Genomic DNA, 27240 nt, shown 5'->3' with positions numbered 1-27240 from the left:
GTAAACACGTGGTGGAGGCCGGGTGCTTGACGGAGCGACAAGCGCCATGGGGTGCGTAGGGGACCACGATGGCCTTAGGTTGTGACGGCGAGGTGTTGAAAAATGGGTAAACGTGGTGAAGCGAAAAGATACCCAATCGAACATGTGCTCGGGCATGCACGTCACGCACGGTAAATTGCATGAAGCGGCACTGGGCCTCGCTGGGGGTGCTGGAGAAGGACAACGTGGCGTGCAGTGCTTGGTGTTAAGGATGTTATTGCTGCGTGGCGATTGATTTAAGCTGCAAGGAGCGATGCGCCGCAGGGTATATAGCCCTAGCGTATTTGGTCAAAGCCCCCCGCTGTAAGGTTAGGACTGGAAAACAGTAGCCATGAGCTGCCACTATTAAACAGCAAGCGCAAAATTATACATTCGTGGTAGAAGTCTGATTTTTTTCCCGCAAAGCTCAACCAACTCACGCAGCGATGTCCCGACAGGTGCAAGCTTTGATGAAGGAGCAAACAATTTTGAATAAGCACGACAACTTTGTACTAAGGAACGGTGCATGTTGAAGCGTGCATGCGCTACTTAGTTGTGGAAGTCTGGGACACAGTAAATTGTCGCACGGCATGTACAGCGTACTTTCAAGGTAACTCCGTTGGTACGATGACCATCTATGCCATAGAGCATGCACAGGTCGTCTTGAATGTCTTGAAGTTTTAATAAACAGCACACCCTACGTGTATTGCTGGAATCATTATTGTAATGTAGATTTGGTAATGTTTCGACGGCGTAACAGTTTAAAAAATATAGTCCATGGTGCTATAAGAATATACAAGTACTGCGAGGTCTTTGCCTGAAGCCTATCCGGTCTTGGTCACCAGACGGCAAGTAGCTCTCAACGCCGTCGGAACGTGGTCAGCCGCCCGTTACCTGATACAGCTTTGTCAAGATGCAGATGGCGCAGGGCATGGGGGGAATGGGTGGCTCAACTGGGGACGATGACGCTCTCGAAAGCTTCCTTGACTCTTACCTGACGAACGGTTTTGGGACGACTGGAAACAGCGGCTTTGGAGTGGGCATGCAGCAGCAGCAGCTCCAGCAAGCTCCGCAGCAGTTACTCGGAGCCTCACTCCCCGGGCAACCGCAAATGCATAGCTCTATACTGCGGCCTGCCAGCTTCGGCCAGCCACCAATGCAAGTTCCTATGCAAGGTGTTAACGGAATGGGATTATCAAACGTCGACGACACAGCCAACATGAGCATACCGGCACTTCAGGCGCTATTACGTCAGCGGCAGCTTCAACAGCAGCAAGCCAGCTTTGGCGGAGTTGCTGCAGCTCCTTACGGTCAGATGACAGGCATGAGTGGCGCAAGCAATCCTGGCTTGCTGCGCCCGACCAGCCTTCAGGACCATTTGTCAGGGACCGTTAGTTCCGATCTCAGCACATGGCGACCAACGTTGGGGACTTTGCCGTCGACGACCGGCATGCAGACTTTCAACGCCAGCAACGGTAGGTTTGCACCAGGCGCTTCCCCCCAGCCCTGCCACATCAGGCACCCTCCCTCCGGTTGCTGTCGTATATATAACCGTTGGCGCACTGACAAACGCAACAACTCCCTCGCAACCCACAGGCGCCCAGTTTGGCAGCAGCGATCAGCAGCTGCAGGGCTTCCAGGACACCACCGCCTACCAGAACCTTCTGGTGGGTGAGGAGAATCGCAGCAGTCTGGAAGGAGGGTTGCTCTGCTGCCGCATGAATCAATTGCATGCGTGCACGCACGCACACGAACACACGGGGAAACTCCTGCCCGGCAGCCGGCCGGGAATCTACACCCCAAACCCCAATCAAGCGCAACAGAGCACCTGGCGGGCGGGCTGCGTCGGACGCGTTGGACGCGCCAGCGGCGCACTCAGGGTTGCAGCGCGACCACCCGGGGTACCTTTCGGCTCTGATTTGCACATGGTTGGCAGCAACCGCCAGCTGCGCTAAACCAAGAGGCTGCCGCCAGGCAGACGCATTCATTCGTTATCTGCCATTCCCTACCCCACCGGCGCCGTCGCGTCAGACGCCCCAAGCTTATCCGCCTCCATTGCATGTGGCCCCCCATCCTCCCGATGCAGGCTCCCGCGCCCGTGTTGCGGCCCTCTAGCGACAGCCTCCTCATCAACCAGAGGGGGGTCATGGGCACCCCCATCAACCTGCAGGTATGCGTGCGTGTGTGGGGGTGGAATGGCAAGGGCGTGTTTCCCCTGCGGCGAAAACGCCTGCAGGACGTCTGGCCTGAGACATTAGACAATGCAAACGATGTTTGTCAGTGTGTTGTTTTAAGTGCTTTTTTTCCCTCCACCCCGGTGGATTAAAAAATTGCGTAACATCTGGGGTGGGGGGGGTGCGGCGGGTGTGGGTGGTCGTGGTAAGTGGTCGTGGTGTGGCCCGTGTGCAGCCTCGTGACTTGATGAGGAGGTCAAGTGGCCTTGAGGGCAGAGCAAACAACGGGAAGAGATTGCCTTTTGGGAAAACCCGTTTCCTGTCCGGATAGACGGACAGACGGACAGATGGACACGCCTTTGCGCAACCCTCGCAACAACCAGCTACACAACTCAACTTGGGCAAGGAGGGCCGATGCGCGTCCTGCACACACAAACAAAACACACACGCATGTGCACGTCCTGCATGTACATCGGGGGCCCCCTGATCTCGCTCTGATTGAATTCCGCGACGACTGTTGGGACTGCTGCAGGGACACGGGCTGTCTTCGTTGCGGACCAACTCCCTGTCGGCGCAAACGGCGGCAGCTGGGGCGGCCCCGGCAGGTGGCAGTGGCGGTGGTGGTGGTGGTGGTGGAGGAGCCAGTTTGCTGGGCGGAGCCTCCAAGAAGTCCACGTGGGATGTCACCACTACGCCTGTGGCGGAGGGCAGCGACGACAGCAGCGGTGAGAGGGGCCTCCCAGGGGTGCGGGTGCGGGTGCGGAGGGAGGAGGGAAGGGTCCCGGGTCCTGGGTCGGCTGCGCCCCTTGACGAGGCGGGGCGCACGGAGGGCAGACAGCTGGCAGCGGGGCGGTCAGCGGCATATCGCCGCTGAGGAAGCGAGATGTGCTGAAATACCGGTGCCTTGGGCTCTCAGGTGCAGGGTTACCTGCTAGGCTCTGATTGTGTAGCGGCCGTTTTTGGGGCGGAAAGGTTGAGATGGAGGGGAAGACGGAAAGGTTGAGATGGAGGTGAAGACGAACCACAGACGAGAGATGCTGATGACACGAGCACGGGCACGTCCTCTGATTGGCAGACAAGTTGTGGAGTGGAGTGGAGAGGTTTTTGTTGTTGGGGGGGGGCCGACTGGCTAGCGGAGGCTGGAGCTGTGGTCTCCGAGACAGAGGCGAATGCGGTGAAGGGGGAGGGTATGATCAGCGCAGCGAAAGGCAGCGGCAAGAGTAGCGAGTAGCAAAAGCGTGACAGCAGATGATGCAAGTAGTAGCAGCAGTAGCAGTAGCAGCAACAGTAGCAGTAGCAGCAACAGTAGCAGTAGCAGTAGCAACATACGTGTTTCCGCTCTTACATAAGAAACAACGCCCCTGTCCACCACCAGAACGTGGACAGACACCCGTTTGTGTGTGTGTTTGGCATGTGGGAAAGAGATCTTCACGGCTTAATTGATTCCACGTCACACATGAGCCGTCCGTCGACGGGGGTTCCTTCGACGGGGTCTCACATGGGGGGGGGGCCCTGCATTGCGGGACCTGCACACCGCCGCAAACGCCTCCTCGTCCCCCGTTTACGTTTCTCTTCGGTGTTCACACTACATCTTCCATTCCACACGGGGGCTCACCTTTCCATTTTCGCCATTTCCTTTGATCTGCTTGCTACACCGCCCCGGCCCTCCATCCCTCCCTCCCCGCCCTTTCACCACACCACGCCACGCCACGCCACGCTACTATTGATCATTTCACAACTCGCTCGCTTCCCTTCGCAATTATTTTGCTTTGTGATGTCGCAGAGGATGATTCGGGCCAGCGGCGGCGAGTAAAGGGCCGATCGGGCTCCACAAACCACCAGTCCTCAGTCCAGGTGTGTTGCATCACGTATCGCACATCACAAGCCAAGGCTTGGAGCTGGTCCTCGGGCGCAGGCACAGTTATATTCCCTTCTTTGCTTGGCTGTGCCATTGCCGCTCGGAATGGAGAGTATTTTGACATTTTCTGTGGCATGTCTGTCCACCGCAATATCCACCACTCTCGAACTCCCCCTTTGTTACTCTCTTGCCCTGGCAGCAGCTTCAATCGTGTGTGGTTCGTCTTTCCCCCTTTCCTTGCCAATCTTCCTGCTTTCCTGTCTTCCCTCCCGCCCTCCCTCCCTCCCTCTCCCTCCCGTCCTCCCTCCCGCCCTCCCTCCCGCCCTCCCTCCCTCCCTTGTTCCGGACTTTGTAAAGTTTTTCACCGATACTGGACTGTTATATGATGGCATCGCTTTTCCTTTCCTTTTCCTTGTGCGCTTCCGATCCCCCGGTCAGCAGCAAGAGAAGAACCGCAGCGCCCAACGGCGCTTCCGACAGCGCCAGAAGGAGAAGATGGCGTACTTGGAGAGCCGTACCGAGGTGCTCACTGTGCAGGTGGGTGGGTTTCAGGTTTAGGTAGGCAGGGGGTTTGGGGGCCGTAGGGCAGCATCACGCCACGGAGTGGAATTTTCCACCACTTGAATGATGGAATGGGTGGGCAGGTTATCCCCGCGTCCTCGTCCTCCTGCTCCCCCCCCTCGTGTGCACCGTCCTGGCCCGCATCTGTTCTGTTCTCACGTCGCTGTCGACTGCCTTTTTTTCTCGTTAACCCGGTAATCGCGCCCCAACCTGTAATTCCCGGTATGTTGTGTTTTTCTTCGCTATCTTCCTTATCTTCCTTCTCCTCCTTCTCCCCTGCCGGGTGTTTGAGCTGGAGCGTTCGGGGTATCACCCGGGTTCGCTTTGCTTGTTTTTCTCTCTCTCTTTCAAGTCCCTCCTCTTTCTGTCTGTCTGTCTGTCCAGGTTGAGAAGCTGACCCAGGAGAACGAGTCCCTTCGCAACATGAACACCATGCTAGAGAAGGTGCTCAATCTGAGGGAGGAACACATTTCAAATCTGCAGGTGTGTGTGAGTTGGGGTGGGGGTTGGGGGGTGATGGTGCCGGCGGGGGGTGCGGGGTGGTGGTGGTACCGGCGGGGGGTGCGTGTGTGTGTGTATATATATAGCTGCGCGTTGCCTGTCCAGGGGGCCAGGCCCCGGCGGGGGGAAATGATGGAAAGTGCCACAACAGAGGCGGACGGTGCATTGTGCTGGCAGCAACCTGGCTATGTGCAGGTTCGTGTGGGCAGCACTCCCATTATATCGGCTGTGTTTGTTGTTGTTGTTGTTGTTGGTGGTGGTGGTGCTACTGGTGCCGCTCCCGCCGCCATATTCCCGCCGCCACTGCTACTGCTGCTACTGTTGCTACCGCCACTGCTACTGCAGGAAGCCGCCAAGGTATTCTCCAACCTCAATCTGCGGGGGACGAGCGAGGGCAACGACGGCAGCGGCTCGGGGGAAAGTGTGATGTCGGGTGACGTGGCGGCCAAGGTGCGGCGGGGGGTGGGGGTAGCGGGGGGTGGGGAATGGGGGAGGGAGGGAGGAAGAGATGGAGGAGTAAGACCGGGCGTGGATCGTCCCCTGCATTGACTCCTATGATACCAGCATCCCGTATCTGTCCGCGGAACGGTGTCTTGCTACATCACATCCCCCTCTTTCCCTGGCAGCAGCTTCACTCGTTCGTGGTTCGTCTTTTTCACCTTTGTGTGGTGTCCTGGCTTGAGTTCTGGTTGAGTGTTTTAATAATTCGTCTTCTTTCAGTTTCCATCCTAAGCTGTGCTTTGGCGTGTCGCTTTCAGCTGGGCTTCAAGTGTCATGACCCCGGTATTGTTTATTGTGTTCAGGCGATGCGGGACGCGGCGACATCGTCGGCCGCGTGCGGCGGGGCAGCTGCCGGCGGCGACGGCAGCGGCGGCGGCAGCGGCAGCGGCAACGGCGGCGGCGGCGGCAGCGGCAGCGGCAACGGCGGCGCTCCAACCATCAAAATGGAGGAGGGAGCTCCTTCCTCGTCTGCAACCGGGGCGGGCGCCGCGGCTGTGGTCGCCGCGGACACGGTCATGACGTCCTCGAGTCCCATGGGGCTGTTGGGTGAGAGGGGCGGTGGGCGGTGGGCGGGTGAAAGGGGTCAAAGAGAAAATGAGCACATGAGCCCCGTGCGTGATGAGCTCGTCACGTGTCACGTGACGCAGCTACAAGGAGCCCCAGAGCGTGAAAGGGGGGGAGGAGAGCGGCTGGGCCGGTTCTCGGAGTATGGGGTCGGAGAATAAAAGAAGAGAATAAACGGGGGCCCCTTTTTTGGGGGTATGAGCCGGGCGTGTGTAGTACATCCATTAGTTGTGTGCGGTCACTCGCGGTTGAGGAGGGGGATGGGGAGGGGGAGGAGGGGGGCGAGGGGGAGGAGGGGGGGGAAGGGGAGGAGGCGGGAGAGGGGGAGGGAGGAAGGGGAGAAAGCCGAACCACGAACGAGTGAAGCGAGGAGGGGGGAGGAGGGGGAGCAGGAGGGAGAGGAGGAGGGAGGGGGGAGGAGGAGGGGGAATGGGGAGGAGGGGGAGGAGGGTAACCCAGGTGGGTTCCGATCTTGCCTGGTGTAGCTGGCTGGCTAAGACTTACACTGCAGCGTGAACAACATGGCCTGTCCGCTTTTATTCACATACACGGTCCTATCCCGTGCCGCCTGCCCACCACCCTTGCTGTCGCTATATTCCACCTGCCTTACCGGATCCTCCCCGTGTTGAAGCCCCTCACATTTTGCCTCCCTTCCGGTCCCCTCCCTTGACTCGTTCGTGGTTCGCCTCTCCCCCCCTTGACCTTTTCTTAATGTTCCGCTTGTCCCGCTTCTTGGCTTTTGTCTTTCTTGGGGTTGTGGGGCTCCTTGTGCGTTTGCATGGGGCTCCTTCCTCTCCACTGCCGTGCCGTGCCGTGTGTGCACAGCTGGGGGGGGTCACGTGCTGCCACAGAACATGGACGGCGCCACGGCCAGGTTCACCGCTGAGGCGATTCGCTCCATGTCGGCGGATGACGTCATCGAGGCGTGGAAGGAGAACCTCAAGGAGCTGTCCAGGTGGGGCCATAGGGCCCCCCGGGGGGGGGAAGAAGGGGGGAGGGGAAAGGGCCTTGTAGCCTCGTAGCCTCCCGGTACGCATGTAATGCAAATGTGCAACGTATACCAGGTCCCCTTCCACCCCTAAGCCTTACTGCCGTACCCCCTCTTTTTCCCCCCCCCCCGCCGGGTTCATGCGGTGCCCGCCCCCCCCCCCCCCGCACCACGTACCGGTGCCGGTGCCGGTACCTGTACCGCCTACCTGTGCCGGTGTGCCACCACTACGACGCAGGTACGTGGTGCTGGCGGAGAACCACCCCCCCGGCCAGGCGCTCCCGCCCCAGGTGGTCGCCCGCATCACCTCCGTCACCGCCTCCATGTCGGAGCTGGTACACAAGGTCGCCATGATCTCGCCGCTCAATGTGAAGAGACTCCTGGCCACGAACATGGAGGTGCACGCGATGGTGGGTACTTGTACTGCTGCTTGTACTGCTGCTGGTACTTGTACTGCTGGTACTGCTGTAGCTCTGTGCTCCCGGCCCCCCCTCTCCGCAGTCTGTATTTTTGTTGCTGTCACGTTTTTCCTTCCCGCCCCCTCCCCACCACCACCGGTGTCGCCGGCGCACCCCCCCTAACCCCCCTTGGCTGCCTCCCCTCCGCCGTGACGTCCCCTCAGGTCCCGGTGCCGGAGACTCACTGGGCCCGCGTGCTGCTGGCGCTGGGGCTGTCGGAGCGGCAGCGGAAGGACCTCCTAGGGGCCCGGGAGCGGTTCCTGACCAAGTTTGAGGCGGTGCTGCAGGTGGGGGTGGGGTGGGGGTGGGGGGTGCGGATGGTTGGAGGAAGGAGGGAGGGAGAGGCGGGCGAGAGCTTTAGTAGGGGCCATCACTTTGCAGGTTGTCGTTCTTCACCGTAAGATTGATAGTCGTACCGTTGTACAACCACGGCGTTGCGGAGACACGTTGATGTGTTTTCGTGCTCTGTTTCGGATTGCCCTCGCAGGAGCGCGCCGCCCTGATTAGCAGCCTCTCCCAACAAGCTATCCCGCGGTCCAGGTGGGAGTGGGTGGGTAGGGGAGGGTGTGGGTAGGGGAGGGTGTGGGTAGGGGAGGGGAGTGTGGGTAGGGGAGGGGAGTGTGGGTAGGGGAGGGGAGTGTGGGTAGGGGAGGGGAGTGTGGGTAGGGGAGGGAAGTGTGGGTAGGGGAGGGGAGTGTGGGTAGGGGAGGGGAGTGTGGGTAGGGTAGGGGAGTGTGGGTAGAGGAGGGGAGTGTGGGTAGGGGAGGGGAGTGTGGGTAGGGGAGGGGAGTGTGGGTAGGGGAGGGGAGTGTGGGTAGGGGAGGGGAGTGTGGGTAGGGGTGGGTGTGGGTGAGGCATACGGCCACCGGGACAACGATACCGATATCATCATCATCAGCAACAACAACAACGAGGCTAACAACTACGACAGCAATAACAGCCTTGATCATAACTTATAACCAGCCACCACCTGTTTCCCACCCCCCCTTTCTCCAGGGTGTATGCGGACATCTGCTCCGCCTCTCTGGCTGCTCACGAGGCGGCGGACCGACTGCGGGGCAATCTGCAGAGGGAGCACAACATCAACATGGAGTTTGTCGTGTTCGTGTTCAAGGGGGTCATGGACTTGCTACAGGTGGAGCCGGGAGGGGGTGGGTGTAGTGGGCCACGTGAAGAGGGGGAGGGGGAGGGGATGCATGCAAGCCCAAGCAAAGTATTTTATATTTAGGGCGTCCCAAGCTGCCGCGCATTAGCAAAGCATTTTTCGCCATTGTTGTCGTACTGTGTGCGGCATTGTGTTTTGTCCCTTTCGCAGATCGCCAAGGCTGCTGTACATTCGTACCCGTACTACCCGGACGTACTGGCCATGTCCAATGTGCTTCATGGACAGCAACCCGCCTCGTCGCAACAAGCACAAATGCAGTCACAGTCGCCGCTGCTGAACCAGTCGCCTTCGCAGCCGCCACCGATTCGACTGCCGTCGCCGCAGCTGCAACAGCAGCAACAGCAACAGCAGCAGCAGCAACAGCAGCAACAACAAATGCTCATGATGATGCCATCACCTCAACAACAACAGCAGCAGCAACAGCTGAATGGTGCCACGGCGCTCGGTGGGGGGCTTCGTACGACATGCAGTGTACCCATGGGTGCTGCCGTACTGTACGGCTCCAGGGTATCGCAGCCGCTCCCACCTGCCATGGCGTCAGGCATGGCCGGCGGGGTCGGCAACGGCGGTGTCGTACCTGGCAGCTCAGGCGGCAACAGCTGTGGCGGCGGCGGCGGCGGCGGTGGCGGTGGCGACATCCTCGGCGGCGGTGGCGGCGGCGGCGGCTTGATGGGAATGGGCGTAAGCGGCGGCGGCGGCGGCGGCCTGGGCGCTATGGGAATGGGCTCCATGAGCTTGAGCATGGGCGGCATGGGCATGGGAGTGGGCGGGCTGTGCTCCTTGACCGGCACCGGCGGGTCGGGATCTGCCGTCGCTTCGATGATGGGCTACCAACACCAACAGCCGCTGCTGCAGCAGCAGCAGACGACGCTGTCGCAGCAGTTGCTGCAGCCGCAGCAACTGCAAGAAGACAGCCGGATGGCAGACGGCTGATGAGGTGCAGATGCCGGGTGTGTGGGGGGGCCGCGTATGTGTGGAGGGGTGGAGGTGTGTGTGTGTGTGTGTGCACAGGGGCCCGAAAAAATGCAGGTCCTGCGGAAATCGCGTCGAAGGAACGGATAGGAGGGCCCGACGGACATCATCCTACGCCCTCTCCCGCTCTGGACAGGTCGAGAGGCACCACCGCTGGCTGGTCACCCATTCCCTGGAGGGCCCAGCAGCGGTATCGACTGGAGACTGGAGAGCGTCCGGAGCGCAAATACACGCACTGCCTGTCTGTCTGTCGCCTTTTGCTATGGATGGATGGCTATAGCGTATTTAGTTTCCTCTGCAGACCAGACCAGACCGCGTTGCAACGTTTCGGGGCTTTGGCATCCCCTAAAGTTCTTCCCCTAAAGAGGAACTTTAGTTCTTCCCCTGGGCGTTGCTTTCAGCTCAGGTCTCGGCTGGTCTTACCGGGTGCGCGCTATCGGGTCCGGGTGCGAGATACCGCCTGATGTGGAGATGCATGTCCTGTCCGCCATTACATTTTCAGCGCATGAGGATTTGTTTTTCCTTTCCTGACTGCATATCGTCTTTTTATCCTATTGCCCCTGGGCGGAGGAGGGAGGAGGAAGAGGAGGCGCAGGAGGAGGGGGAGGAGGAGGAGGAGGAGGCGGCGGCGGCTTGGGCGTGATATGTCTTGAGGCGGAATGGGGGAATAAGGGGGAATCAGGTCCCTATCTGTGCGCACTACACACGTGCACGTACATACATACGTACATGTGTACGAGGCACATGCACACGTTCACTCACACACACACGCAGGCCGCCGGTTTAGGGCTATCCTAACGCATAATGCACAAACACACGAGGGCAGTATAAGCACATCCGCGCATACGTGTGCGCCGCACGCATGCACATGCACGCATGCACATGCACGTGTGGCGTATCGCGAAGGGCTTTTGCGGCCGTCTTGCCTTGCTGCGTGTATGTCTGTATGTATGTATGTGCCGCCGGCGCGTCGGCGGCAGAGAGAGGATGCACCTTGCAAGAGGGATATCCACCCCACCCCACCCCACCCCACCCCACCGCATCGCACCGCACCGCCCGTGGGGGATCCATTCGGTGGCAGCAGCGCATCTCAAGGAGAATGGCATATAGGGGTATATATTATTTATGAAGCTGTGATAAGGACGACAGCGATGCGAAGGTGGGACTACTTGCGAATGCTGTGCTGTGGCGGTGGCGGTGGCTGTGGTGGTGGGGGTGGGGGTGGTTGGCGGGTTGCGTGGCTAATGGAGGTTCGGAAAAATTGCGGCATATTGCAGCACGCTAACATTTGAAGGAAGACTTTCCTTTTTACTTTCCCTTTTAGGATGGATTGCCGCACGGGGCATCTAGGGGATGAGGAGCCTCTGGACGTGTAGGCGGTGTTTTGGGGTGGGGCCGGTCGGGGCCGGGGCCGGGGTGGGACACGGGGGAGAGCGGGGTGAGGCATAGCCAGGATGTGGGGAAGGGACACGGGGCAGGGGTTTGGGCTCGGGGAGGCCGCGTGTGTGGCTTGCTGCGTGACGTGTTTTGTCGTCGTCACCTTTGTCTTCAGTCTTTGTCGTCTTTATGCATTACGCAAATGGAGCAAGGGATGGGATCTCTCTCTGACTCTCCCGATTGTGGTGTGGATGTGTTCCGGTTCCTTTCCTGTCCGTTTCAGCTCTCACTGCTCTGATCTGATCTGATCCCGCCACCCTCCTCCTCAACAACAACAACAACAAGTACACTCACACGCACGCTGCCGCCGTAATGCTGTCGGTTGGAGAGAGAGTGAGAGATATACACTCACTCTGACTGTGTGAGTGTGTTTTTGTGTGTGTTAATGCTAGCGTAGCCAAGGTCAAATGGGAAGATGATTGTGACGGTGATGTGGTTTGGATGCGCAGGGGTATGGATGAGAAGAACGGGTTGCCTTACCTTACGCTTCTTAGGTACGGCTGGCCATCGCCTGGGGGAGGGCGGGGACCCGGGCGCCTGGGGGGGTGCAGAAAAGGTGTTTTGTTTTTGTGTTTACCCGGGGTGAAGTGAGAGGTCGCGTGGAGGGGGCGTGTGTACGATGTCATGACGTCATTCCCGACAGGAAATGTCGCTGTCACCGGCGGGGCCAGTGGCTGTGAGTGGGTGCGGCTCTGAATGCGGCCCCTCGGGTCCCTCACCGCTCCTACTGCGGGAGAGAGGAGGTTGTTGGCTGCTGGTGGTGGTAATGGTGTTGGTGCTGCGCCTAGTGTGACAGTGACAATGACAGGGTTACCGAGAGGGCGCAGGAGGGGTACTACCTCCCGGAGCAAATGGCGCGCCAGGTAGGTTGGTAGGTAGGTAGGTAGGTAGGTTGGTAGGTAATAGCCGGGCGCCGCGTTCAGCGCTATCGCGTTCTGCGGTGGCGCGTTCTGAAATGGCTTGTCGGGTTGGGTCATTATGGCTGGGGGGGGAGGGGGGGGATGTCTGTCAGGGAAATATGGTGTATGTGTGTGTATTGACTGTATGTATGTCTGTATGTGTATGACTGGAAAGGAGGAGGAGGAGGAGTATACGAGGGGAACCCTGGGCGGTAGCGCAAGGTGTAAGGGGTGTAAGGGGCATCTGGGAGTACGGCGCATCCCTGTGTGCCCGGGAGCGACTGATGCCGCCCACACAGAGAACGCAGCCCAAAACAGCTCCCTCTGCGTTCAGCCCTTCCTCGGCTCCGCACCGTCTTCTTCAAAGAGACGGATATAAACAACTTTAAAACGAGTGCTTAGGCGCTGTATATGAACTGTACCGGCGATTTCGTGTTTAATTTAAACCGGGGGGCGCACTGGGGTGTTTAATTTCCTGAATTTATGATGGTGGCAAATGGTTCATACGGCCATCTTGATGCGAGGGTGCGCTCTCCCTAAATACCTGCCTACCTACCTGCCTGCCTACCTGCCTACTTGCATATCGAAGGCGGGCGACTCGAGGGTTTTCAAGCCTGTGACGTTCATCGTGGAGGCATCGCCCCAAGTCGAAGTCGATGGGATGAATGCCGCGATGTTCTGGTGAACGCGGCAGGCAGGTTGGGGTGTTGGGCGATTGGTTGTTGCTGCTTGCACGCGATGTCAAAAGGCGCGGGGACGGGGGCCGAAAGGTGGTCTGGGTTGTGGGTGACCCCTGCTGACGTCTTTGTGTGCGCCCCGCCTGTATGTGCGCCGCTTGTGTGTGTCTGTGTGTGTGTGTGTGTGATGTAAACATGTTTAATCCAATTAAGGCGTTGAACGTCCTTTGCTTCCATTTCTGTTTCCGTTAGTCGGTTAGTTGGTTCCGATTTATGGTTGGTTGCGATGCTGTGCCCCCCTGCATGGGAGCCTCCATGGCGAAAGATAAAGGAGGCAGCGTAGCCCGCTTTGTTGAGAGCGGTTATGCAGTTTGATAATTGCGCTGACGGGTGGTGGTAGGAGGTGATATTCCATATGCTTCTCAGCTGTGCGTCTTGGCTGGGTCCTGATTTCCGAGTTTTCCTGGCAGGAAATGTTTTGTTGCCATTGTGCCCGTGAGGGCTTATGTATCGCATGGAGAACTGTGAAAGGGACTCGGGCGTGAGCGCGTTGGCGTCGTCTCGTACATTTAAGGTCTGGTAAGCGAGTTTTCGTACGCCTTCCCATGCGCGCATCCTAAACCGTGTGTTCTGCGCTGTGTTGATGATGATTTGGTAGATGATGATTAGTGATGACGATGATGGTGATGATGATGGTGATGATGATGACGACGACTATGAAGGTAATGATGGTAATGTTGACGACGTGATATGTTAACCTCACTAGCATCGGGTCGGTCAACAAGCGCGGCAGGCCTTCCCTGTCTTTGATGTTTCGGTTCTTGCCCGTAACAACAGATGGATGTCTTTAAGGTGGTGTTGGCTTTGCCCCTTGGTAGTTCTAGTCCTGAATAATCAAATTGAACCAGAGCTATACATGTGATGATGTCGTTGCTGACCGCTCTTAGAAACGTTCATACTAAATCTGGTGTGACTTGAACCCACGACCTCGCGCTTCTATTGCGAGCGCCAGTGGGGGCGCATGTAGCAAAGTGGCTTGGTGCTGCAGTGCCAACAAATACGACATAACATAGAACCCTGTATCTCCCCATCCTCCATCCTTAACAACAACACAACGGCAACAACGGGCATATAAGGTAGCCTCTACCGGTACTCTTTCCTCATCGGCCGTTGCGCCCCCCGTGCGAGCCTAGACTGTTATTATTTTATATGAGAGCGCTTTACACCACCACCAGCCTTGAAGTGGGGAAGCAGCTCCCCTTGCCAAGGCATAAGCGCGCTTGTCTTCTGACTTCATTCGAGCCGCCTTCTTGCGGCCTCCGGGGGCCGAGGGGGGCAGCGAGGCGGACGGCGCAGAGAGAGAGAGCGAGCCTGCGAGGTGAGGCGGGCCGCGCGCCGAAGGAGGCCAGCTGGCCGCGCGCTCCTCTACTGGTGTGGGGGCGTGGGCTGGGGCTGGGGCTGGGACGCCCGCAGCGATTCCTCGTTGAAGCCTCTATCTGCCACACCCTCAACAGAGTTTGAAGAAAGAACGTGCGTGAGATCGTGCCGCTGGTGCTCGCTCTCGCTCTAATGCATACCGGGGCCATCAGCAACTGCCATCGTTGCTCCCGACGGAAGCGTATCCCGACGGGCTCGTACTGCGCGTGTACGGCTATGGATGTGTGGATGGGCCCATGTGCTTGTGTGTGTCATTCATTGTGTGTGGCATTGTCCGCTCCCAGCCGCCCAGCCAGTCGGTCTATAGCCAACCAGCCTGTCAGCCAGCCTGCCAGCCAGCCAGCCAGCCAGCCTGCCAGCCAGCCAGCCAGTCGGTCTATAGCCAGCTGCCTGTTTATTTAGATGGTTGATGATGGCGAAAATTTGCATTAACACAGCGTGCTGCGGCCTTTGCCTGCGTGGTGGTAGTGGTTATGGGCCGCCATCTCTTACTGTAGCATATATGCACAATTATGCACGATAGATGCACAAACCATGAACCGCCCTGCGTTTGTTGCTTTCAGTCCTGGGCTGGCGTGCTGCCGTGCGTGTGGGTCTTCTATCTTCTACCCCACGACGCGAGGCGGGTGGATGGTTCAAGGCGCGCGGGCTCCCGTGCCTTCCAGGGGTCGCGGGGCCTCCATTTAGGGGCCGTGTGTGTTGTTGGCTCGCGTGTGCGCGGAGATCCAAACGCATGAGGGGATCAGCATCTCGCAGCAAACACTGCCAGGCATCATAGCGACGCCACATGAAAGCGACGTTTGCGATGGCCACGTCAGCAGCATATCCGGAGATATACCGACTACACAAAGTAAATTGTTGTGTCTGCTGCCGGGACTGCGTGTCTTAAGGGACCCACGTGCTTTGGCGCTTCACGTCTCGATGCATGTTGTGTCGACGAAAAACTGCTGCATATACCATTTGACAAAATTGTGTGGGGAGTTTTTGTCTTTTTTGCTTTTCGCGCGGCCCTCGCGGCTGGCAGCCAAGCGGACTTACTGTGGGGTGCAAAAGCTGTTGAAGCTCTGAGGGGCCTTAGGGTTTTAGGGTTTTTAGGGTTTTAGGTTTTAGGTCCACAGCGATCTGTGTTTTCATACGTGGTTCTGCATCTCGTGCCGGAGGTGCGTGGTGTACGGCGGGTGTACTGCCAGACGCAGCGTGCTTTGCTGAGATGACCCGGTGCAATGAGAAATCGTGTCAAGATAAAGGGTACGTGTTCTTGTTGCCCTCTCGCGTACGTGTGCATGGAGCGCTGGTGTTGTTGTTTGCGTTGGCATGCTTCAGTTTAGTACGAGGATGTGCAAGATTGTGGCGTGCGTCGTCTTTGCATGCATGCCGCCTTTTTATTTCCTGGGAATGTGTTAAATATTATTATCAATCGCCGAAAAGCGCACCCTTCGCATTTCTTTCGGGTGGCGAGTTAGTTTCACAGGATGACTGGGTATGAGCGGTGCTGCTGTACTGATGAGGCTTTCGATCTGACACGCATTTGAGGGTGGTGACGATGGCGGTAAGGAACGAAAAAGCCGACCGCATGCATGAGGTTGTCGGGCGGGGGGGATGGGGAATTCAGGGGCCTTGTCCTCGGCCCAAGTATGTAATAATACCCTGCACGTATCACCTGGGCTTAAAACCGTCTCGCCGCTAGCTGCTTTGATTTAAGAATAATCGAATGGATATTCCGTCCCTAAGCAAACTTCCTTACTGATGGTGTGAGCAGAGGGTTGCAGAGATGGGGGATTGGGGCCAGGTACTGGTCAGGCGGGATGGGGAATAGGGTTGACGACGTCAGGATGGGATGTGGGGCCCAAGGCGAGGATTAGGGATTAGGCCTGCTACACTACTTTTGGGATGGGGATTGCTGTCGGGGGTGAGGATGGGGATGGGATCCCTGTCTGAGGGATGGGGATTGCAACCTTGACCAAGGAGGGGATTGGGAGCCCTGGCCAGGGATGGGGATGGGACCCTGGTCGACAGGACGGGGATTGCAGGCTTTCGCAAGTTTAGGATGAGCTCGCTGCCATAGGATTGGGAACACAGTTGGAGGATTAGAATTGGGTGTTCTGCTGTAAAATGAGGCTGCAGTTGCAGAACTTGGAATACTGACAGGACTGCAAAACAGGCCAAGGATGGATGGTTTAGTTGTCCATAGTTGCTTACATGGAAACTCAAACAAACACAAGGAAGTTCTGCTTGCAAGTCGCGTCCCATAGCAAACCAAACTCAAACACAAGGAAGTTCTGCTTGCAAGTTGCGTCCCATAGCAAACCAAACTCAAACACAAGGAAGTCCTGCTTGCAAGTCGCGTCCCATAGCAAAACAAACTCAAACACAAGGAAGTTCTGCTTGCAAGTCGCGTCCCATAGCTAACCAAACTCAAACACAAGGAAGTCCTGCTTGCAAGTCGCGTCCCATAGCAAAACAAACTCAAACACAAGGAAGTCCTGCTTGCAAGTCGCGTCCCATAGCAAAACAAACTCAAACACAAGGAAGTCCTGCTTGCAAGTCGCGTCCCATAGCAAACCAAACTCAAACACAAGGAAGTTCTGCTTGTAAGTCGCGTCCCATAGCTAACCAAACTCAAACATAAGGAAGTCCTGCTTGCAAGTCGCTTCCCATAGCTAACCAAACTCAAACACAAGGAAGTTCTGCTTGTAAGTCGCGTCCCATAGCTAACCAAACTCAAACATAAGGAAGTCCTGCTTGCAAGTCGCTTCCCATAGCTAACCAAACTCAAACACAAGGAAGTTCTGCTTATAAGTCGCGTCCCATAGCTAGCCAAACTCAAACACAAGGAAGTCCTGCTCCGGCATCGGCCGACTGCCCGATGGGGTCCATCCCAAGCGTTTCCACGATGACTTCGGCCATGTCCCTGGCGAAGCCCAACCCCGTCAATTTTGCCAGCTTTTGACGCTTCTGCAGAAGGTTAACACCATTGGGAATAGAACAGGCATGGAACGCGACTTGGTGTAAATGTGAGAAACGTGCACCATTGGTGCCAGTTCTTCAGTCAGACGCAGTCCAACCCCGTTCTTACCTTGTCCGGCCCATGCACATCCACACCCAAGGCACCATCGGATGCCATTCTGGAAGAGATAACAAACGGTCGTCGGGGTGTTACTAGCTTGCGCTTAAGAAGGTGGGCGTCTTCCAAGACGAAGTTTGGGACACTTTGAATAAGACCCGAACGTAATCTGTATGCAATCTGCAGACCCTACTGGGGGACAAGTCCGCAGGAGGCGTATCAACATGCAAGACGTTATCAACAGCAAGCCGGTTTGGGGGTCCAAGTACAGCCTGTCACGCTGACTAGTTGGACAAGGCTGTATGCTCTTCTGCGTGAAGGCATAATGACTTCACCAGGAGAGCAGCAAGAATGAAGTCGCCACTGCGACCCAGTTGTACGACAGCACCACAGAACCAGCCTTAGAAGATCCGGTCGCTTCGCTCCGTCGCATCTAAGCCAACAAAACGTTATCAACAGCAAGCCGCTTTGGGGGTCCTGGCTCAAAGTGAGGCCCACCCTGGAGTTAGTTGTTAAGCTTTCATGTTACTTCCTCATACAAACTGCTTCTCTAGTACTGTGATGTTTTATTGGTTATATTCATGCAAACTGAGCTGAAGTTGCAAGGCGCGAAGATGCTGGCCGCATCATGCCGCACCGCATTCCCAAGCCAGTATGCACAACTCTGAGAAAGTTTGCAGTCTTTATTGTTTTGTTGTGGCACAACTCCACGTAACTCTGCGCATTATAGTGCATAGGAGCAATTCTTGCGCAGAAGTCCAAGTCGACTCAAAAGCATTCCAATTGGACTGTCTGGCTTGATGTGATGTTATCAGGTTGTTTATCGTAGCGCTTTGGCGCACCCAACGTGGAATGTTGGCGCCGGAATGTGCAGCTGAACTCCTGCGCTATGAACCTGAACCAATGGTGCACGTTCCCAGCCATGGACATTTTGACAGAACACCCTTGTACGTTCTGCCATTCTAACCACAGCATTATAATTTGTTGCTGTGGCCGTCCTTCGAACATAACAGTCCTTCCCCCCTTAGGACGCGCGATTTGCAATAGCAGCCAGTGTGCAATTAGATACGTAGACCTCAGTGATGCGAGTTCTTCCTCAGTCGAGATCCGCTTCAACGAGCGTTTGTCGCTTCAGTCTGCTTCGGAACGAACACAGCCGGGCGGAATTTGACGCTAGAGGAAATAAGCCATAGAGCAAGAGAAAAATATCTCGCGGAAATAGAAAATAACCCTGGTCGTTCCCCTGATTTACGCCTAAAGAGAAAGCCGATATTACAGCACCTGTGTAAACGTAAGGAGTAGGTTTGTAGCTGGCAAGGGATGGGGATGGGACCCTGGCTGACAGCTTTCGGATCTGAACACAGCTGCAGGATGGGGATGGCCCTGGTCGAAGGGATTGGGAAGGGACCCTGGCTGGCAGGATGAGGATTGGGGGAACACAGCTGCAGGATGGGATTGGAAACCCTGACCATAGGATTGGGGATGGGACCCAGGCCGGCAGGATGGGAAACCTGTCTCAAGGGATGGGATTAGCACCGGGCCCCTGAGATGGGAGATGGGAGTCGGTCACCCCAGCCAGGATGGGGGGATGGCTGACCGCTACCACCCCCCGGGATTGGGGGATTAGACCGTTTTTGCAACCCTCTGGTGTGAGTCATCACCGAAATCCTGTTTTTGAAAAGAAACTGCTGTATCAATCGTTTCTTGAATGGTACCAACATCGCATAGCGGTCGAAATGGCTGTTGGGGCCCATAGGGGGCTCTTGTTGATTGACTGCAGCAGGTGGCTGTGAGGTGGCTCCTCCCGCACACAACATACTAGCGCGGCAACCCCGCTGAGCGGGCCTATCTCCCTTTGCTCTGTGTGTTTTACTGCTGCAGTCAGCAGGGCGCTGCTCTTCCTTAATGCGTGTCCGTAGGTCTGATCCTCGGGTACATGTACGCTTGCATGTACCCTTGGGTTGCTTTAATAGGGCTGACACCCAATTAGCATTGAATGTCGTACGTCTGTAAAATTGAGGAGTGTCTATAAACCACCTAATTTGAGGCCTACCTATAAACTATGGCACAGTTTATGTAGAGCATACGATCTATTTCTCGGTCCCATCTCGTATTCGATGACCCAATATACCTGTAGGCCAAAAAACGTTTTACCGACGTACAACTGCCAAAGGGGCCCTTGCGGTGTTCCGAAACCACAGCCTACTACTCCTACTGCTACTGCTAGTACTAGTACTACTGCTAGTACTAGTACTACTGCTACTACTACTACTACTACTACTGCTGCTGCTGCTGCTACTGCTACTGCTACTGCTACTGCTACTGCTACTGCTACTACTGCTACTGCTACTACTACTACTATGTACGGGTCACTCAACAGACGATGAGCAACAGTCCACGACTCTGTGTATGTCAGAGCAAGTACACTTGCATTGTGCGTGCCGTGCAAAAGGGTTACAATAAAAAGGTTCACAAGTCATGAGCGAGTTCTGACCACGGAAGGTGTACGCCTCTAATAAGGTGTGACAAAAAACGTTTGTTAGCAGCCTGTTATACCCATCCCCTCTCTGCTACCAAGGGTTGCGTCCCCTCAACTGACAACAGCTAACAGATAGAGAAGCACGGTTAGCAAGCAGACATCGGCAAAAGGAGTATTTCTGGCTTCGGGTACCAACGGTCCGCTTCTGTCTTGCCCAGAGCGCGGTCATGGCTCGTGACCGCATCATTGGCTGCCGGCTCCGGCCGGGGATAGTTCTATCTCTGCAAAAACGGGTCTGCTTAGGGAATTCTAATTCTGTTTTCGGCGGGAGTTTCGGTACGTACAATCCGAAGTGCCCGACGCGTTTGCCAATGTCTGTTAGCAAGACACGTACTACCATACCATGTCTATCTATCTATCTATCTATCTATCTATCTATCTATCTATCTATCTATCTATCTATCTATCTATCTATCTATCTATCTATCTATCTATCTATCTATCTATCTATCTATCTATCTATCTATCTATCTATCTATCTATCTATCTATCTATCTATCTATCTATCTATCTATCTATCTATCTATCTATCTATCTATCAAACACGCCATCACGACATCATTCTTCACAGAGCCAGCGGGCAGATCACGCGCAGTGAGCGATGCGCTTGTTGATCGTCAAAATCTGACCAGCAGCGGAATAAAGCTGCCCCAGATTTCGGAATTATCTTGTCCGAGCTGACCGTCACTATTTGATCTGCGCATGCATGTAGAAATGACACATATTCGTCGACTATTAGTAATGCATGCATGGAAAGCTTGTTTTAAGCTTCGAAAATACCAAACTTCGTCACATTTATATACCGGAATAAGTTATTTTCATTCTTCTTGACCGATAAGTTTAAGGTCGTTACTATTTCGGATGGCCGGCTTTGCAAGGCGTGCAACATGCACGCTTGCACCTGCAGCCATCAATTGGCCCAATTATATAATTTTTGGACGCCTATCTGTTATACCATGGCGCGGTCTATAGACAACTCAATGAATACATGTTTTGGTCCCATCTATCCTACGATGACCCTGACTATCTATAGACCATAAAAGAAATTACCGATCGTGGGATTCCTGCGCTCACCCCCAGCATTTGACTTGATTTCCTGGCTGCAGCAGCACGCAGGTGTGGCCATTGCCTGTCGCCACTTCCACCGCAGAGAAGCCTTCTGACAGCCCTAAGTCCGCGGGGGGAGGTGCGGTCCCCAACTCGTCGGGGTCATCGCCTACTTCTAGAGAGTTGAATCCCAGACCGGGATTTCCCGCTAGATTGTCCCTGCGCACATCATCACTAGATCTCAGCGGCTCGTTAATATTAAGACAGCAGCGGCGCTGGAGTGATCAGCGAGCTATAGCTACCGGCAGGTATACTTGTGAAGATTTCTACTTATGAAGTTAAGATTTCAATTGAAACACCAACACGGATTTTATGGTAAGGCAATCAACATGCCGAAAGATGGTTCACTGCTGCCACTGGTGGTTGGACATTATTTGAAGCTGCTGCCCCGATGTGTGTGTAATCGAGCGGCGCAGTGCAAGTGGTAGATGGACAGAGCAGCCCGGACGTACGCGCACATACACACGTGTCTGTGTGTGTGTGTGTCTCTCTCTCTCTCTCTTTCTCTCTTTCTCTCTAGATATATAGTATTTCAATATCCAATGCTGCGAACACATGCACGCACCCCCAGCACTTGACTTGTCCGGCAGGCTGTAGCAACGCACACGTACTGTAGCCGCCAGCCGCCACCGCAGTAGCCACGAACCCAGGTCCCAAATCCACAGCCTGCAACACGACGGCCATCTGACCCTGCTGACTCCCCCGCTCCCACCGATCTCCGGTGCCCAGCGCGCCACGGTCGTTGTACCAAGGCATGTGCACTTGTGACCGAGGCGCAATGATTGCCTGCCTGCCTGTCGATCTGCAACTGGAAAGTTAACTGTCTATCGAGATTATTGCTCCTGAAATACAGCTAATAATGGCATCCGTGGATTTATTACGCATGAGAACCAGCATGCAGCGGGGCCAGACTTACCTGCATCTCACCCGGGCATGTACGCATGTACGCATGTACGCATGTACGCATGTATGCATGTACGCATGTATGCATGTACGCATGTATGCATGTACGCATGTACGCATGTACGCGCATGTACGCATGTACGCATGTACGCATGTACGCATGTACGCATGTACGCGCATGTACACATGTACGCGCATGTACGCATGTACGCGCATGTACGCATGTACGCGCATGTACGCATGTACGCGCATGTACGCATGTACGCATGTACTCACCCCCAGCACTTGATGACACCCACAGGTTGCAAAAGTGCGCACACGTGGGCATAGCCGGCGGACAGTGCTGTGGCATTGTACGCGGGGCCCAGGTCCACCGGCAGCAGGGCGTCACCCATCTGGCCCGGCAGCACGCCGCGGTCCAGAGTATCGCCCTGTCCAAGTTGGCCACTCCCGTTTGCCCTGTATGTGGGTGGGTGGATGGGTGGGTGGGCATGGCTGCCGCTTTCCAGTGGGTGAAGGTGATAGCCAGGCAGGGAAGAAAGCTCTTTCGTTTGCATGTGAAAATCATAATCACCATGCTATGTACATGTATTGGCCCATACATACAATAATGGTATCTAGGCAGGGAGCAGGTGAGTGGCAATGGGACGATGTTACTACTAATAAAATCTACCACGCACATACGTACAGTGTGCCGGTCGGCCTCCGGGGGCTGGCATGCGTGCGGCTGAGCGATGTGTGTGTGCATCTGATTAAAGTACGGCTCCCCCTGTCTTCGTTCCCTTGCGTCTTCCAGGCCTCCGGTCGACATGCAACGACATACAAGCTCAATGCACTATTGCTTGTACACAACACGCATTGGCAAGTATTAATTGGAGCACTTGAAACCCAGTTTTTATCATTATTGATGATCAAGCATGCTGCAATTTACACGTGGCCTGCTAAGAACCCCATGCCGCCGCACATACGCATGCCGCGGCACGCGTGTTTATTCCAAGATTATTTTACATCACGACTTCAGATAAGTACCGATCGGCGGATGCAGCTCTCGTGGTATGCCCAGAATACAACAGAGCACAACTTTGTATCTAGGCGGTTTGTACGTCTGTATGTATCTTACCCCCAGCATTTTACGACATGGCCCGGCTGCAGCAAGGCACAATCACCAATTTTTAGTCACCAATGTTGCCGGCTAATACAGTACTTGTACTGTGCGGTTAGCATAGTCCATTCAGCTGCGGAACATGTCCGAATCTAATTGCTATATGGAAGGACGCACGAATTTAGTCAGACGAATTTAGTTTTCCATTCGGGAGCTGATTCCCCGAGTCAGCTAACCGCAGGCAACCGTCAGGCTGCCATCTTTATCCCCAGCTGCAGCCTGCCCCATGTGTCCACTCACGACAGTTGGCCTTCTAAACGACAGATAAACCAGAGCGCTGTCATCATGGCTTTTTAAATGTTTTTTCTGGACTTCTTTTTGTTTACTTTAAAAAACGCTGAAAGATGATCAATAATGCATGATAACGGATGCGGGTTACTCGTTCGGTGGGTAAGCAAACCGGCGGCGCGACGCAGCAGGACCCCGATAACGCAGAAACGTACATACGTCTGGCAAACATTTTTAAATCCTACGCCCCAAAACGTTTTATAAGTTATATCGTATTAAACTGGGAAACCGGGTCGCGTTTCACCCTACTTGATAACAATCGGGTAGCCCCGCCGGCCGGACCGGGTACGACAGCCTTTGCGACCGGCCACTGGACCGGAACCGGACCCGCCGAATTTGGACCGAAAAGGTGCTGCTCGAAGCTCCCAATCATGTCCTAGTGATAAAGTATGACCATAGCCAGCGTTTTGAGCTGTCAGGCCGACGCGCGCGACCGGTCTTCGCGTGTGTTTGGGTTGCTTTGAGACACATTATCACAGCGCGCGGCGATCCAGTTGCAACAGCAGCAGCCTTCAGGACCAGCAAGAGAACTGACAGAAACAGGTAAATAAGCCTAATCTGACTGGGAAGACATAGACCGCGCTTCTTTTGCGTTTTCTCCCTTCCAACCGTTCACCCGGCGGCCCCTTGGTGCCCCAGAGAGAGTCGGACCGGCCGCACTGCGCCGCGTCCCTCGCATGGCTCATACTTGCAGACATCACACATTTGGCGGAGGGAACGCATTTTGAACTGCGTTCAAATTTGTCATTAACACACCTAAACAAGTTAAATCAATGAAAAAAAGTTACTCCGTCGGTGAAATGAAGGGTTCCTTCGTCATGTATGGAGCCCACTGTAACAACCACACACACATGTATGTACATGCAACCAGCATTCACCAATTGCTCCATTCACCTTTCACACACGCACGCACATCGCACATCGCAGTCAGTTTCCCAAGAAATTCGCTGCACCAATGCGCAGAACCGGCAACCAACACTCCACTCCACCCACATTGCATTAACACCTCCGCAAGCCCCGCCGCTACCAAACACAAGCCTGCGCAGAAAACAACCGCTGCCCTCCATCCATCCATGTGAAATAAAAACAAACAAAAAACATGGAAAGGAAACGGAAGGTCTCAAGATCGATCCCATCCAAGCACTAGCTACAGCACCGGCTAGAGAAGTGGCAGACATGTCATTCCACCATCCTACGGGCCGCGGACGGCAGCCTGGACTCCACAGCTTGGACTCCACACTTCGCAGCCATACATTCACTACCACAAGCACAAAAAGTCATCAACGTCGTAGTAAATTTATTTTCACTCGGCAACGTCCTCCTCGTCCTCTTCGTCCTGTTCTTGAGCGTACACGGGCTTCGGTTGTGTGGCTCGATATGCCGCTGTCCAGGCGGAGAATTCCTCCTTGGCCTGGGGGATTCAGAGAGGGAAGCAAACGGCAATCATCAATCACGGCCTGCGTCCGCGTTCGCACATCCATCCAATGCGCAGCAGCTTATAGGCTGTGCTGCAGGTCGTGAAGTAGGTTGCACTTAAGCTCGGAGGAATCGGAAGCGGGTGGCTGGTTGGTGGCTGCAACCTGGTCCTGCATCCTGTCCACAAACAAAAAAAACCTCGCTGCCTACCGTCCATCGGACACTCAACATGGGGCCAGTACTTTATAAACCCTAGGTTGGGCGATTCATAAATTTTGGGCGCCATACAACGACAACGAAAACACCGCCCGAGGATTCACGCTTACGTTCATCTAACATCACCCAACATATCACCGCGACGGACACAGTGGTGTGTACACTTAGCAGCAAGCCGTGCTCGTGCTATAGCCGCGCTGCACCACCAAGGGCAATAACCCTTGGCTACCTGCCCTCGAGAACATACCTTGTCCGCGTGCCTCAAAATCGCATCTCTGGGGTCCATCTCGTGCTCCGGAGCCAGGAGCCCGCCGCGCTGCGCGCATGCAAAACACACAGCTGGTCAATCAATGTCACGGCACATGCACACACACATACACACTACGTACACACGATAGGTGCACTTGCTGCGAGGGGCAGGGTGGGCGCTAGAAAAAACAATGTGTCACACAGCGGCACGGTCCTGTCATTATGCTGCTCAATGAGATGATGAGAGCGTCATCCGTACTCATGTAATAGAGAGAAAAAAACGGTCTTCAGCAGTATTTTGTCACACCAAACTACCCAGTGCAACAGCAGCAGCAGCGGTCCTACCTGCTTGAGGAGATGCTGGGTGAGGAGGGTGCCCCCCGTGGCGCCCAGGCGGCCCTGCTTGCCCCTGCCGGCCACCATGCCGGGGTCCGGCCGGCGGGCCTTCATCGCCTCCTTCTCCGCCTTGCGCTTCTTAGCCACGTCCTCTCTGACCAGCCAAACAAAACACACATTTTCCACGCGTGCAGGAAAAGGAGCATTGTGTTTTTTTGCCGTATTACGGCATATACTATGTCGTACGTCAAGCGGGACAAAGCTGAGGGAACAAGCGGCGCTTGGATGATGGCCTGCCTGTGTCGCTCAGATGATGATGGGGGGGTTGGGTGGGAGGGTGCGGGTGTATACTACTAGGTGGCAAACGCGGGGATGGGTAGCGAATGTGGCCGTGTGTGTGCGGGACAACCCCACCAGCATATATGTGTACGGTGATTGATGCATCCGCCTATCGGGACATCTGAAGCAGTGATATAAACAATAAGCCGCGTGCTGCTGCTGCTGCTGCTGCTGCTGCTCCAGTGACGCCAGGTGCCGGGGGTTGACTGTGTTGCTGTAAAATCAACTGACGAAAACGTCCCTTCCCCTTCCCAGGACCAGCCTACAGCCTTCCAGAACATATAGACCATAGACCATAGCATGTTCTCTCAACCGTGCGCAAATCTCCTGACTCCCGCTGCTCGCTGACCAAACTCGGCTTCTGTCACTCGGTGCAGAGGAAACCCTAAGATCCCTGTCAGGTTTCTGTTGTTGGGAGTTAGTTAGTTACGCGACGGCCTTTTAGGGTATCAATCATTCTTCAACGGGCTGATCAGAGGCCCGGCATTTACGACAAAGACAACTTCTTCGAAATCCATCTTGCTGTGCGGGGTAAGGAGGAGAAACAAATACGACAAATACGTATTTTGGACGAGAACAGCGCTTTCATGCAGAGGAGACACACCGAAACACTATGAGCAGCAGCAGCAGCAGCAGCAGCAGCAACAGCTGTTGTGTTATTATATATAAAGCAGGCTGTTGACGTGTTGACGTGCACGCAACAACACGTCGCCAGAAGCCCCCAGACCTCAACAGCGCTGCCATTTCCCGACAGGGCGCACCTGAACATTGGCAGTGCATGAGGCGTCTTGATGATGACAGGCGGTGTGAAGTCCAGGGCGTTGGGGGCCCGAGGGCGGCGTGAAGCCGCCGACACAACCCCGCGTTCACTGCGGGTCAGGTCGTACAGAGCGTGCGTCTCGCCGGACTTGCGGTTGCCTGTACGGCATATACGGCATGTACGGCGTGGACATAGTGAGCCAGATCGCGACGCGGGGCAACGCCGCCCCCGCCCGGCGCGAGGGAGTGGATTGCTAGGCAGGACGTGCCCAACCCCCCCTGCAGCCCCTTCCACTGCGCCGTCACCACTTCACGGCGCCCCAGGCGCCCAAGAGCCCAAACAATTGACGAGAACACCCCACACCCCCAAAAAACACGCAAGGGGGGACGCAGCACAATGTGTTGGAAGCTTGCTGGGGCCACACTCATGCGAGCGTTGCTCACGACGGCTGACCACAGCACCTCATTCACACGTACGGATAGTGACGGACCAAAGCCCCCAACCAACTACCCAACCACCCAACCATCCACCCAACCACCCAACCAGCCACTCACCCAGCCCTACAAAGATCTGGTTGAGGCGGTGGTGCCACGTCAGCGCCGTGACGTTACCCGGCATCCCAACCTGAACGCCGGAAGGGGCCGGGGCGGG

At 55.7% G+C, this 27240-nt stretch overlaps 3 protein-coding genes across 3 annotated transcripts in view; 2 read left to right on the top strand and 1 right to left on the bottom strand.

The window, feature by feature from the left end:
• Positions 1-931: 931 nt before the first annotated feature.
• On the top strand, positions 932-9850 carry VOLCADRAFT_91555 (uncharacterized protein; the record flags this gene model as incomplete). Its single annotated transcript, XM_002951052.1, has 15 exons — positions 932-1493; positions 1615-1685; positions 2105-2188; positions 2725-2917; positions 3976-4046; positions 4489-4587; positions 4996-5094; positions 5470-5562; positions 5742-5895; positions 7003-7132; positions 7404-7575; positions 7788-7910; positions 8111-8163; positions 8620-8758; positions 9800-9850. The coding sequence occupies 15 exons, from the start codon at positions 932-934 to the stop codon at positions 9848-9850; spliced, it is 2094 nt and encodes a 697-aa protein (XP_002951098.1).
• Positions 9851-19980: 10130 nt separating this feature from the next.
• VOLCADRAFT_91554 (uncharacterized protein) lies at positions 19981-21702 on the top strand (the record flags this gene model as incomplete). The annotated part of the gene is made up of 3 exons (XM_002951051.1): positions 19981-20407; positions 20964-20999; positions 21650-21702. The coding sequence occupies 3 exons, from the start codon at positions 19981-19983 to the stop codon at positions 21700-21702; spliced, it is 516 nt and encodes a 171-aa protein (XP_002951097.1).
• Positions 21703-24009: 2307 nt separating this feature from the next.
• VOLCADRAFT_104953 (uncharacterized protein) overlaps positions 24010-27240 on the bottom strand; it is a gene marked incomplete at its 5' end in the record, with an annotated part of 12073 nt that continues 8842 nt past the window's right edge. Inside the window, 5 exons of the mRNA XM_002950950.1 lie at positions 24010-24684; positions 25153-25221; positions 25500-25644; positions 26591-26747; positions 27144-27215. Coding sequence (XP_002950996.1) covers positions 27214-27215 — 2 coding nt within the window. The 3' untranslated portion in view covers positions 24010-24684; positions 25153-25221; positions 25500-25644; positions 26591-26747; positions 27144-27213. The remainder of the gene's footprint in view (positions 24685-25152; positions 25222-25499; positions 25645-26590; positions 26748-27143; positions 27216-27240) is intronic.

The sequence above is a fragment of the Volvox carteri genome (genome assembly GCF_000143455.1).
Source record: "Volvox carteri f. nagariensis unplaced genomic scaffold VOLCAscaffold_21, whole genome shotgun sequence".
In the NCBI taxonomy this organism is placed as follows: domain Eukaryota; kingdom Viridiplantae; phylum Chlorophyta; class Chlorophyceae; order Chlamydomonadales; family Volvocaceae; genus Volvox; species Volvox carteri.
Note: the sequence above shows the minus strand (reverse complement) of the source record. Positions and strands in the feature narration are given on the sequence as shown.